Here is an 11910-nt window from a genome sequence, read left to right on the forward strand (position 1 = left end):
TGTTTTGGTTTCGTGGGATTTTTTTGGTTTTGTGGGGTTTGGGGGTTTTTTGGCTACTTTGGTAACCCCTGTGGATAAAGGAATGGAGGCTTATGAGAATAAAGGCAGGAATACCAGTTTAAACATTGTTTTAGTAGACCTATACAGTAGTGGTAAGAGCGGTATACAGAGTAGGGGAGAGGTTTGAAAACTAAATTGAAGCAAAATCAACAGAACATATGGTTAGAATTGATTGGAGAAAGAATCATTAAAAATGACTTCCAAAAAAAAAAATTACTTCCAGAACGCTTAGGTAAGTGGGATGGTGAAAGTGGTGTTCCCAACAGAGAAAACAGAAGCTAGTTAACTGAGGGGAAAGGTGGTTGGTTCAGTTTGGGATGTGTTAGACACGGGGTGCTTTGTAGATTTGCCTAAGAAAAGTTGTGGCACACGGGCTTAGTTGTTCAGCGCCACGTGAGATCTTCCCAGACCAAGGATCAAACCCATGTCCCCTGCATTATAAGGTGGATTCTTAACCAGTGAACCACCAGGGAAGCCAAGAATGTCAATTTTTTCATTAATTAAAAGATGTTAATTTCAGACTTTTTCCCACGAACAAAAATAGTGTTCTACCATGAGGAACCACTTTTCTCTTATGGATGGAGTATAAATTGGCTGAAAAGCAGACTGACCAGAGTCCTTGTAACCTGAATATCCTTCAGAGGATGCATCTTTTCATATGATATTTTCATCATTATGAGCTTGTGGTAAAAACTTCTGTGGAAGTTTCTCCACAGTTAGCAACCGACTTGGACTGAACATCTCTTAACCAAGATTCTAATTTGCTATTTTTGTCATGCACAGTATTGACATTCCTTCTTACATTGTTTTTGTTTTTTTTTTTAATTAAGCCTTTTGAGGTAATTTTAGAGTCACATGTACTTACAAGAAATAATACAGAGAAAAAACACCTGTACCCTTTACTCAGGGGCCCCCAATGATATCATCTTGCAGAACTCTAGGACAATATCACAACCAGGACCTTGACACTGATGCAGTCAAGATTCAGAACATTTCTGGGGCTTCCCTGGTTGCTCAGTGGTGAGGAATCCACTTGCCAATGCGGGAGACAGGGGTTGCATCCCTGGTCTGGGAGGATCCCACATGCTGTGGAACAAGAGAGCCCGAGAACTACAACTCCTGAAGCCCACATACTGCAGCTTGAGAGTTGCCCCACCCGCCACAACTAGAAAAGCCCACACAGCAATGAAGACCCAGCATAGCCCCCAAAATAAATAGCAATAAAAATTTTAAAAAGACGCAGAACATTTCTAGTCTCTTTGTGAAATACCTGTTTATATCTTTTGCACGTTTTCCAACTGTGATTTTCCACTGAATTTTGAGTGTTCTTTATATAATCTGGATACAAGTCCTTTGTTGGATATATGATTTACAGATACTTTCTCTTGTTGTTGTCTTAACAGGATCAAATTCAATTTTAATGCAGATAGCTCTGTGTTTAAGTAAAATGAATGACCTATGAAATGAACTTTTAAAAACCAAGGTTTGCACAGCTCTGATTGATCATGTAGTGAGTAATGAAAGATGTAAGAAAAAGGGGTTTATCATAAACAAATAGAAGAGTGAAGAAGAGTTTTGTTGTTTTTTGTGTGATTTAAGATCAGTTTTATTATTACTAATATGTAGAATTGGGGAGAAAAAGACTAAACCTAATAAATTCTTTCCTAAATTCTGAATAAAGAAAACTTCATTGACTCATTTCAGTACTTTTGCTTTTAACATCAGGTTTCAGATGATGATAAAGAAAAGGGAGAGGGAGCTCTTTCAACCGGAAAATCTAAAAAGAAAAAAAAGAAAAAGAAGAAGCAAGGTGAAGATAACTCTCCTGCACAGGTAAAGTATCAAAACAACAGACATCCTTCCTTAAGCACCTACTGCTGATTTATGAAAGGATCATTTGCAGATGCTAAGAAAATGTAGAGATATAAAGACAGAATGTGAGACATCAGATTTACTTAGTGTTTGAAAAGTCATAGAATGTTTTAAAGATTTTATATATCATACTGTAGTAGATTATTGCTGTAAAGAAAATCATATCAAAGATGTAAGCCAAAAGCAATTGACTAAAATTCTAAATCAGTGCGTTTGGGTTTATATTACGGTGAAATGAAACAGAGGTTATGGTATTTCACACTTAACAAAGTCTTTGACCAGTGGAATTTAGCAGATTAGAATTTTAATACAATTATGAAAACCATGTGCATAACAAGGGATATCTTGCACTTGATCTGAGTTTGCTGGCTGTTGCACTTGGTATCCTTTCCTGATACTTTTGGCTTTTAACAAACTTTTGCTTTGGTCTTTGCCTATCTGGAAAAGTATTTCTAGATTTTAATATAGATGAAAACAAAGGCTAATTTCAGGTATACTAGATTACTAGAAATATGCATGGCTTTGTTTTTGAAAGCATTATCACTATTACATTGCAGCTTATGAAGATCTTGTTTCTCACCTGTAACTTTGTGGCTAATTTTTTTCATTCCTTTTTTTTTTTTTTTCTAATTTAATAAGTGGTACAAAGCACAATGCCATAAACGTTAACAGTTAAAATATCACCAAATGAAAAAAATACTATTGAATATACAGTTGCAAAAAGCTACATTAAGTTATTTTACAACTGCCTCAAGCTGCAAAAAGAAAAAAGAACCCAATGCCTTACCTAAGTTATCCCTCTCTCAAAATAATGCCATTTATATTATAAACCACGAACTCCCCATCAAAAGACGGGAACTGCTTTTGTTAATTCATATATATATATATGACTGTATCACTTTTCTATACACCTGAAACAAACACAACACTATAAATAAAATATAGTACAATATATGTTTTCATTCCTTTAAATGTAGGAGATAGCCAAAATATTTAGAGAACAGGCTGCATAATAATTTTCCTACTTAATTAAATTGTGAAAGTTCTTTTGGTGGTGGTCTTTTTTTCTGTTATTATTGCACCAGACCTTGGTTGCACTGGGCACAGGCTAATGGGGCAGTTGGGACTGCTCTTCGTCATGGACCCAGCCTCTCACTGTGGTGGCTTCTTGCAGAGCACACGCTCTGGGTGCACAGGCTCAGTAGTTGTGGCACATGGGCTTAGTTGCTCCCTGGCATGTGGAAACTTCCCGGACCAGGGATTGAACCTGTGTCCCCTTTATTGGCGGATGGATTCTTATCCACTGTAACATCAGGGAAGCCGTGTTTTTTTTAATACAGTGAATAAGTATATAATCACTTAAATATATTTAAGTGTATTTAACTTGGAGAAGGAGATGGTAACCCACTCCATTATTCTTGCCTGGAGAATCCCATGGATGGAAAAGCCTGGTAGGCTACAGTCCACGGGGTCGCAAAGAGTCAGACACGACTGAGCGACTGAACAGAACAGAATTCACTTATATACAGTGACTAAGAGAGTAAGTCAATCTGTAGTCATATCTCTGTCATATCTTCTTCATGCCTTGAAGAAGTCATTAAGTGAAATGCTGTTTCTAAAGTCTCAAAGTATCGACTAATTCATCATGTAATTTTTCTAAAAGGAAAAAGTACTAGTTTTTTGTTTGGTTTAGTAAATTAAACGATTCCCATTTTGAGGTTGTAACTGTGATGTTTTTTACAGAAGATTTAAATCTATGAAGAAAACAAGAATGATGAACATACCAGAGATTTTTTAAATCTTTGAATAATAATTATTTTTTTATGCTCTTTTAAGCTATTTGGGCAGTTTCTAAATAAAATTATCTTCTTGGGAAATATTTTCTGGACATTGGTACTATAAACCAAGTATATTTTAATTCGTAGAAATGATTTATATCATCTGATGCACTACTTTTCTCTGTAGGACACAGAAGAATTAGAAAAAGAGATTAGAGAAGAGCTTCCAGTGAATACCTCTAAAGTCCGTCCAAAACAGGAAAAAGCTTTTTCTCTAAAGACCATAAGCACTAGTGATCCAGCTGATGCACTAATCAAAAATAGCCAGGTAACTTTGATATCCAAGAAATAAAATTTTGATGACTGGAAAATTGTGTTAATACTAATATTTTATTGAAACACTGTGTTAAACATTTTTAATACACCAAATTGCCCTCATAGCAACCCCAAAAGAAAAGGTACAACAACCCATTATATGAATGAGGTTAGAGAAGTTGAATCGGAGAAGGCAATGGCAAGCCACTCCAGTACTCTTGCCTAGAAAATCCCATGGATGGAGGAGCCTGGTGGGCTACAGTCCATGGGGTCGCTACTAGTTGGACAAGACTGAGTGACTTCACTTTCACTTTTCACTTTCACACATTGGAGAAGGAAATGGCGACCCACTCCAGTGTTCTTGCCTGGAGAATCCCAGGGATGGCGGAGCCTGGTGGGCTGCCGTCTATGGGGTCGCACAGAGTCGGACACGACTGAAGCGACTTAGCAGCAGCAGAGAAGTTGAACAAGTTGTCCCAGGTCCCACAGCTGTCAGAAGCAAAACTAGAGAAAGCCACTAGACGGTTTCTTTTTCTTGTTAAATATCTAGGCATACAAGGGATAGATAGATGGCTTACAGAAAATGTGAGTAGTTGCACTTTCCCAAAAGCATGCACATAATATATTATGACGGTGGTCCAATCTCTAAAATGTAGCAGTTTTTTAAATGTAGTGACAGTATCTTAAAATGTGTGCCATCTGTGGAAAATTTCAATATGTCAGAAGGGACCATTTTATAAAAGGCCTAGACCAGTGACACAAAGCCCATAGTGCTTTTAAGTCTGATTTCTAATTTGGTAAGTTGTATCATTTAGAAATATATGAAATATTAATAACTATGAAATTGTGCATGGTTCTCATTCAGAATGTGTATTGAGAATCTCCCACACTATTTAAAGTTCTGGAGATACAGCAGAGAACAAAGCAGAAAAAAAAATCCCTGCCTTTATGGCATTTACATATTTAATGAAATGGCTTTAATTTTAAGACCGCAGAGGGTCATGTGACATTTTGATAAGTCATTTTCAGAAGTCACCTTGTAAAGGGTATTTGAGTCCTTCTGTGATTTAATATAGAGAAGTGAGAGGATGGAGGGTAGGAAGAGATTTGAAATGAGTACCAAAACTTTGGAATAAATACAGGGAGCGTGAATAAAACTGATACCCAGCGGTGTAAGCGCAGCTTCAGATACCTGAAATAGAAAGGAGGCCTAGGAGTCACCTAGGCACGCATGTCTTCCTCTGTTTCCTTTCCTGCTTTGTGGTTTTGAATTCATGGAGCCTGGAGGAACAAGGGGCAAGAGAAGTGTGACTCACCCTTGTTTCTGTGTTCAGAATCATCATCACAGGTAGAGCTTAAGGGCGAGATGATCTCTGACTCATCTTTCCAGCCTCACTCCACATACCAGAGGTCCTGTCCTTTACCTGTCCGGAACTTAAGAGTTCGGCCTCATTCCAGCTAATCAGTTAGTTGACCGCTCTGCTCCCAGGTTGGAGAGGAGAAGCAAGACTCAAGTTTGGCCCTAAGCATTTATAATTTCACTACCAGACTCAATGAAACTCTGAAGATTTGAACCTGAGTTTTACTAGTTGCTGGGCTTCCCTTGTGGCTTAACTGGTAAAGACTGCCTGCAATGCAGAAGACCTGGGTTCTATCCCTGGGTTGGGAAGATCCCCTGGAGAAGGGAAAGGCTACCCACTCCAGTATTCTGGCCTGGAGAATTCCATGGACTGTATAGTCCATGGGGTCGCAAAGAGTCGGACACGACTGAGTGACTTTCACTTAATAGATTAGGACTAGTAGCTATAGTCTGCTTAATCTGGGGCCATCTTTTTTCCTTGGAGAGAAAACTGAAGCTGTTGCTGCTGCTGCTACTTGAGATATCCCTACCTCATGAGAAGGAGAAAAGGAGATGTCACTACTGGTAGTTCAGAAAGTTGCTATTTTTGACTTTACAAGAAGAGGTTTTAAGGAGGTGAGAGTTTGTGGGAAATGAATGGACCCATTGAATACCAACACATGAAAAAATCCTGTTTTTTATAATGAAAAAGACAGATGTAAAAGTTAATGAAAACTGAATTATTCACTCCTCTTTGAGATTCAGTGGACATCTTGTAACTTTACACATTTAATCATTTTTATCTCAACCTGTATTTGTAGATATTGTAGTTAAAGATTTATTTGGTTATATGTCACTAGAGGGCAGGCATGAGTTGTCGTGCTTCTGCTGGTAAATGATTTATTCATCATCTTTGTATTTCAGCTGAGCAGCCTCTTGTTTATTACTGTGACATTTGTTTTTTTTTTATGAAAACCTAAGATAATTTTATTTCAAAATAGCCTATCAAGACTCTTCCACCTGCTGTTTCTACCGAGCCATCTGCTATTTTATCAAAAACTGATTCTGACAAAAGTTCTTCCCAAGTGCCACTGATGCCACAAGAAACAGATAAATCCAAGTCAAATACTAAGCAAAATAGCGTGCCTCCTTCACAGAGTAAGTCATCCTCATTTCGGTTCTTTTGGTGTTCTCTGTACTGTTTATAGGTGTCACTGTCTTAGAAGTCCAAGGGATTACTCAGTTCAGTCCAGTCACTCAGTCCTGCAGCCCCATAAAAGGATTACTGGAGCAGCCCTTTCCTCCTTTGCAAAGCCTAGATTCCTTGGAGCCTTGCAGAGCTCAGTTGTGAGGACCAGGGAGCGGACATCACTTGAGGCCTGAGTAGGTGGCTAAGGACGCACACAGGGAGCCCTCGGTGTCTGCCCCTGCCTCCGGGCCCTCCCTCTCTCTGTGCCCCAGTTCTTAAAGCCGTGCCCCTCTCCCCCTTCCTCCCTTCAGCTGCCTTTTGTCCGTCTTGCCCACTTTCACTCTCATTCCTTAGACTGAGTCTTGTAAGTGATGGTTTTATAGGTCAGAATGATGAACTATCATCCGTATGGTTAAACCACATAATACATTGGAATTGAGGAAAAGAGGAGGGCAGCCGGAGAATAATCTAAAAACCTGTAACTAGAGCTTGAAAATGGGAACATAACCTGAGTCATTATCAGTGGATTTCAAAGCATGTTTTTATTGACACTGCTTTTATATTTTTGAAGCAGAACAGTATTTACTATCTTCCTGACGTCTCTTTCTTTCTCCCTTTTTTTTTTTTTTCCCCCTTTTAGCCAAGTCTGAAACTAGTTGGGAATCTCCCAAACAAATAAAAAAGAAGAAAAAAGCCAGACGGGAAACGTGAATTTTTTTTCTTCCTGGATTGGACATGTGTTTGCAAACACTGTCTTGAAGATTATGCTGTTTATGCAATAATTTGTGAACATGTACAGAGTTTTATATAAATTTAAACCAGTTTTTAAAACAAAACTGTGAACACAACCACCGTAAAAATGGAATCAAAGGAAAGTTAATTTATGAAATTAAGAGGTCAGCAGAACATACTACAGTGCTGGAAGACACTTGGGGAAGGTCAATCTGACAAGAACGATCTTAAGATTATCATCCTGGTTTTACAGCAGTGCCCTGTTTACAACAGATTGTGCCCTATCTCATCTGCAGCTAAGGAATAAAGGATTCTGATTAGAGAGAAGGCTGCCTACAAACTAGTAGGCAGCTTCTTGGATCTTATGCACGGAACTTAAACCATTTGAATCTGTTTTATGCTTAAATCAAAGTGCTTTGATCAAATGCATAATCTGCCATATCTTTACATATTTGTTGGTAGCAATTTGTATTAAAGAAATCACAAGTGCAAATAAAAAGTCATTTATTATTTAACTAAACTGTCATGGTTTAGTTTACAATTTTTAAAATGTTCTTAAAACATTCAAAACGCAGTTGACACTTGTATGGCTTATGAAGTTATTTTTGATAGTCTTACTTTACTTGAATTGTTCAAAGTACAGTATATTTTAAGTTAAGAAAGGTAAACTATGTATTTGTTTTATACTTTTAAGATTCAGACTCACGAATAATGCTCTTGTGTATGATTTGAACTTTCAGGCAAAATCCAACTTACATTTTTTTCCTTTCCCTAGGAGTTACTTTTTTCCAACATCAATTCTTCTTCGTTACTAATACTTTTTTGACTTTACAAGTGAAATCTTTCACAAAGTAGTTATACAGACAGAACTTTGAGTACATGATGGAGAATAAAAAACTAGAGTCAGACAGCTTTAATTGACATTGTCAAGACCTCCAGTTATCAGGAATACATTTTTTTACTGCCTTAACCTGTAGTGCGTAGAATATGCATCAATTTCTTGAAGGGGATTCGTGTTTTTATAAGAATTTTCATGTAATTATTGCAATCGTGATCAAATAAGGAACGTTTCCTGCTTGAAACTGTATTGATTTAAATGATGTGTGAGACGTTTCACCGTTTTCAGGCACTGTGTAATTCTATTGTAATAAACTGGCAGGTATCTTTGTAACTATAAATAGTGCATGCTCAGCCATGTACACTGTAAATAGCCTTTACCAAACGTGTTTGACAAGGACCATAATTAACATCACTTAGTGAATTGTGATAAAGAAAAAAAGCCATGACTTATTTGATGTGATTGGCTTAATTGTTTTTCTGTGGCGCCAAGAATGAAACTGTTTAACAGCTGTAACCAATGGTACTGATCTATCCATCCAGTTTTGTCTCTTCTATTTGATTGTGGTTTGATAGCATTGCATTGTCACACCGGAAAGCTAAAGAAACAAAATGGTTTTAGTTTTGCTGAAGACTGGCCTTATTAATGGACAGCTTTCCTAACAAGCGATTATTAACTTTCATCAGGTGTTAACATCTGTTTCAGGAACACGGCAGTATGTTTACATGTCAGAAGTTTTGTTTAATTCTATGATATTTCTAAATTGATTTGTTTAAATAAATTCAGCAAATGGATAGCATTGTTTTTATTTGCTTCAGTATCGGGGTAAATAAGCTAAAGTGCCAGGAGTGAATTTCTTGAAATGACTGTATTAGCTTTATATAGCTGCTTCCTAAAGAGATCCAAGGATTCCTGCATTGCAGCACTTTGTAAAGGTATCGGCAAAGGAGAATTCAATAGGAAGTCTTTGTAATTTTAGAATGTGCCAAAAGATCTATGCTCAAAAAATTTAATTGAACTCTCTCAACTCTACCTCACCATTTCTTTATCTTAGAATTGTGTTGGCTGTGTCGAATGTCGGACTTTTTATTTCTCCAGCTTAGTATCGCTCATTGAACCACCAACACCGGGTGTTACAAACACCTTTTGAAGGGAGATGGGTGCAGAGACAGAGAAGTGCCCTTCTAAATTGGGGTGGATCCGAGATGGAAATACCCATCCCTTCTCTCTGGCTCGAGAACTAGGTCATGGCTTTTATATTTCAAGAGATGGCAGCTATGAGTGTTAAAATTATTCTCAGTTCATTCTCTTACACATGCATGAAGTGCAGACTGTTGCACAGTTAAAGCACATTCATTGTTCATCATTCTCCACTCGTTCCATAAATGTTTATTATGACATGAAAGCAGTTTCTGGCATCTGAACCAGAGGAATTGTTTTCCAGCATCAACTCAAAAGACATTAAAATCCAAGGAGGAGGGGAATAGAGGAGAATTGTCCTTTGGAGGCTTGGATTAGATGCTCCCCCAGCCACTGGTAGGGAGATAAGTGACCCCTTTAAAACTTTTATCAGGCCTGAAGGGGATCCTTGTTCTGATTAATAAACAAAGCCTCCTAGAGAAACTATTTAAATAAAACTCGCCCTCATCCTGACCTGTTTCCCCATACTTAGTGAAAATCCTTCCTGTCCTGGAGCAGGGAGTAATGGGTTAGGACTTCCCCAGACTGGAATCCTACCTCTCTGTACCACCTGCATTGAGCAAAACGACAGTTGAGAGAGTCCAAAAAACAAGTATTGAAATGTCATTAATGTAATTGACCGTGTTTCCTTTGTGCATGCATTTTATTGGATGGGGAGTGGGAATAAGTCATCTGAATCTATTGGTATTGTTTCATAGACTAATCCAGTTTGTACTTGGGTTAAAGATATTGAAGGGCAATATTTAACTACAGAGTTTAGTTTCTTAAAAACAATCCTCTTAATATAGTGTGAAATGTCTTTCAAATTTTAGAATTTAGGCTTAAGATGTCTAATAGATGTCTTAAGACTTTCCTATAAACTCATTGCACAAACTGGAATTACCTTCCAACAGACTTAGGGAATGCAAATATGTTATTTGTAAAATGCATTGAGTATTGTAAATAAAACAAGCCATTTTTGTTTTGTTTAAATTGCTCGTTACAGTTCTCTTACGGGAGGGGACTTCGCATCCTAAGCTAGTCTAAAAGGCAGTGACTTCTTGATGTTGTTAATGTTTCTAAACTAGTTTCTGTATGTTTCAAATGTCCTTGATGCTCTGAAACCGTAGGTGCACTTGGAGGTTGTAGCCGCTGGAAAAGGCAGAAGTGTTTCGAGTGAAGCCTCTCTTGCACTCTCCCTGTTCGTGACACGGTGTTGTCTGTGGGAAACAGCTTCCATTGTCTTAGCAGTACATGTAGCTCACCAGGGGCAGTATGTCACTCGTGTCAACCCTTTTAAGGAAAGTAGACTCAAATTTGGCATCATTATTTTAGAACTTTATTTCTCTTTCATGTCTGTCTGAGAAAGCAGTCCAGAGCTGCCCTGACCCTCGGCGGGACCAGGCGCCCATGGTCCATCCTCCTGTGTTGCTCTTTTGCGTTCTCAGCGTGCAGCATCCGTGTCACGACTGCAGACAGCTGCACCAGTTAGAAACCCCCCTCAGCATTTCTGCCCCCTTCCTTGAAGAGCTCTTGTTAGCAAGTTATTCACACCACACAGGCTTATCCGCGCAATCACTTGATCCTACTAGCTTCAAAGGGGTATGGGAAATACTAAGTCTCTATCCTGGGCTGTCACGGGCCAAATTAACATTCGGGTTTCATGACTGAGGAAGCAGAGAGCAGGCTATCAGGAACAGCTCACCGTCTTCTGGCACAGGGTTGACATATATCGTGTATATTATGCAGCCAAGCATCACTTTCAAGGTCAGGTTAGCTTTTACCATTGAGCAGAAATTTAAAATCTCTTGGATGCTAACTTATATGTAATAGATTCTGAAAGAAATTTCTGCCACTCAATGCTTTAAATTCTAGAGACCTAGAGGCTTAAAGAAACTTACTAGCCTGCTGTCACATGTTCACTGCAAATATAGATTATAACAATTTGCAGGGAAGTTACCCTGGTGTATAATCTTTTAAAAATTAAAAGGCATTGTTACTATTCAAAATACTTTAATAAAAGATTTCTAATCCTAGCATCAAGACAGGTATATGAGGTGCTTGTAAAATGTTCGCTACCTACCTAATAATAATAAACAATATCAAGGTTCATGAACAGGCTAATCTGAAGAAAAATTTAAGCAGATTCAAGGTCATCCCCATGATAATGGCATTCTTATTTGTCTGTGTGCTTTCCTTTTTTATTTATTGTATCAAAGCCTTCAAAATGAATATATGTAACATGTACATAAATTATAAAGCATAATAAAATGAACACCTCTGAAACCACCATTCTGCTTAAGAAATAGAACGTTACCAGTAGGGGGTGTTGGGGGTGAGCTCGATCTTTGGTAACAGGATCAAGCCGCGGGGGTTGGGGGGTGTTGGAGGGGTCTGCGGAGGCATGGAAGAACATAGCTGCTCTCGGATACCCAGGGCTGGTGCAGGTCCTTTACGGGGCCAGAACTGACTGGGGTCCCAGGTAACACACGTCACCAGGTCTCGGAAGGCTGTCTTGACAACCTCGCTGGTGCTGCTTCCTAAAGCCATCCCACCGACATCTGGTGGGAAATTGTTGGGATGAATATGCACAGGTGCACAGTGAATC

The 11910-nt window shown here is 38.4% G+C and overlaps 1 protein-coding gene across 8 annotated transcripts in view; it reads left to right on the forward strand.

Moving 5' to 3' along the window:
* Window positions 1–8917, forward strand: part of MTDH (metadherin) — a 54889-nt gene extending 45972 nt beyond the window's left edge. For all 8 annotated transcript variants that reach the window (XM_055431672.2, XM_055431673.2, XM_055431678.2 and 5 more), the window contains 4 exons: window positions 1786–1893; window positions 3898–4038; window positions 6366–6522; window positions 7194–8917. In XM_055431672.2, coding sequence (XP_055287647.1) covers window positions 1786–1893; window positions 3898–4038; window positions 6366–6522; window positions 7194–7264 — 477 coding nt within the window. In that variant the 3' untranslated portion in view covers window positions 7265–8917. The remainder of the gene's footprint in view (window positions 1–1785; window positions 1894–3897; window positions 4039–6365; window positions 6523–7193) is intronic.
* The last annotated feature ends 2993 nt before the right edge of the window (window positions 8918–11910 follow it).

Source organism: Moschus berezovskii, chromosome 16 (genome assembly GCF_049115385.1).
Source record: "Moschus berezovskii isolate FMDL1 chromosome 16, NW_MosBer_1.0, whole genome shotgun sequence".
Classification (NCBI taxonomy): domain Eukaryota; kingdom Metazoa; phylum Chordata; class Mammalia; order Artiodactyla; family Moschidae; genus Moschus; species Moschus berezovskii.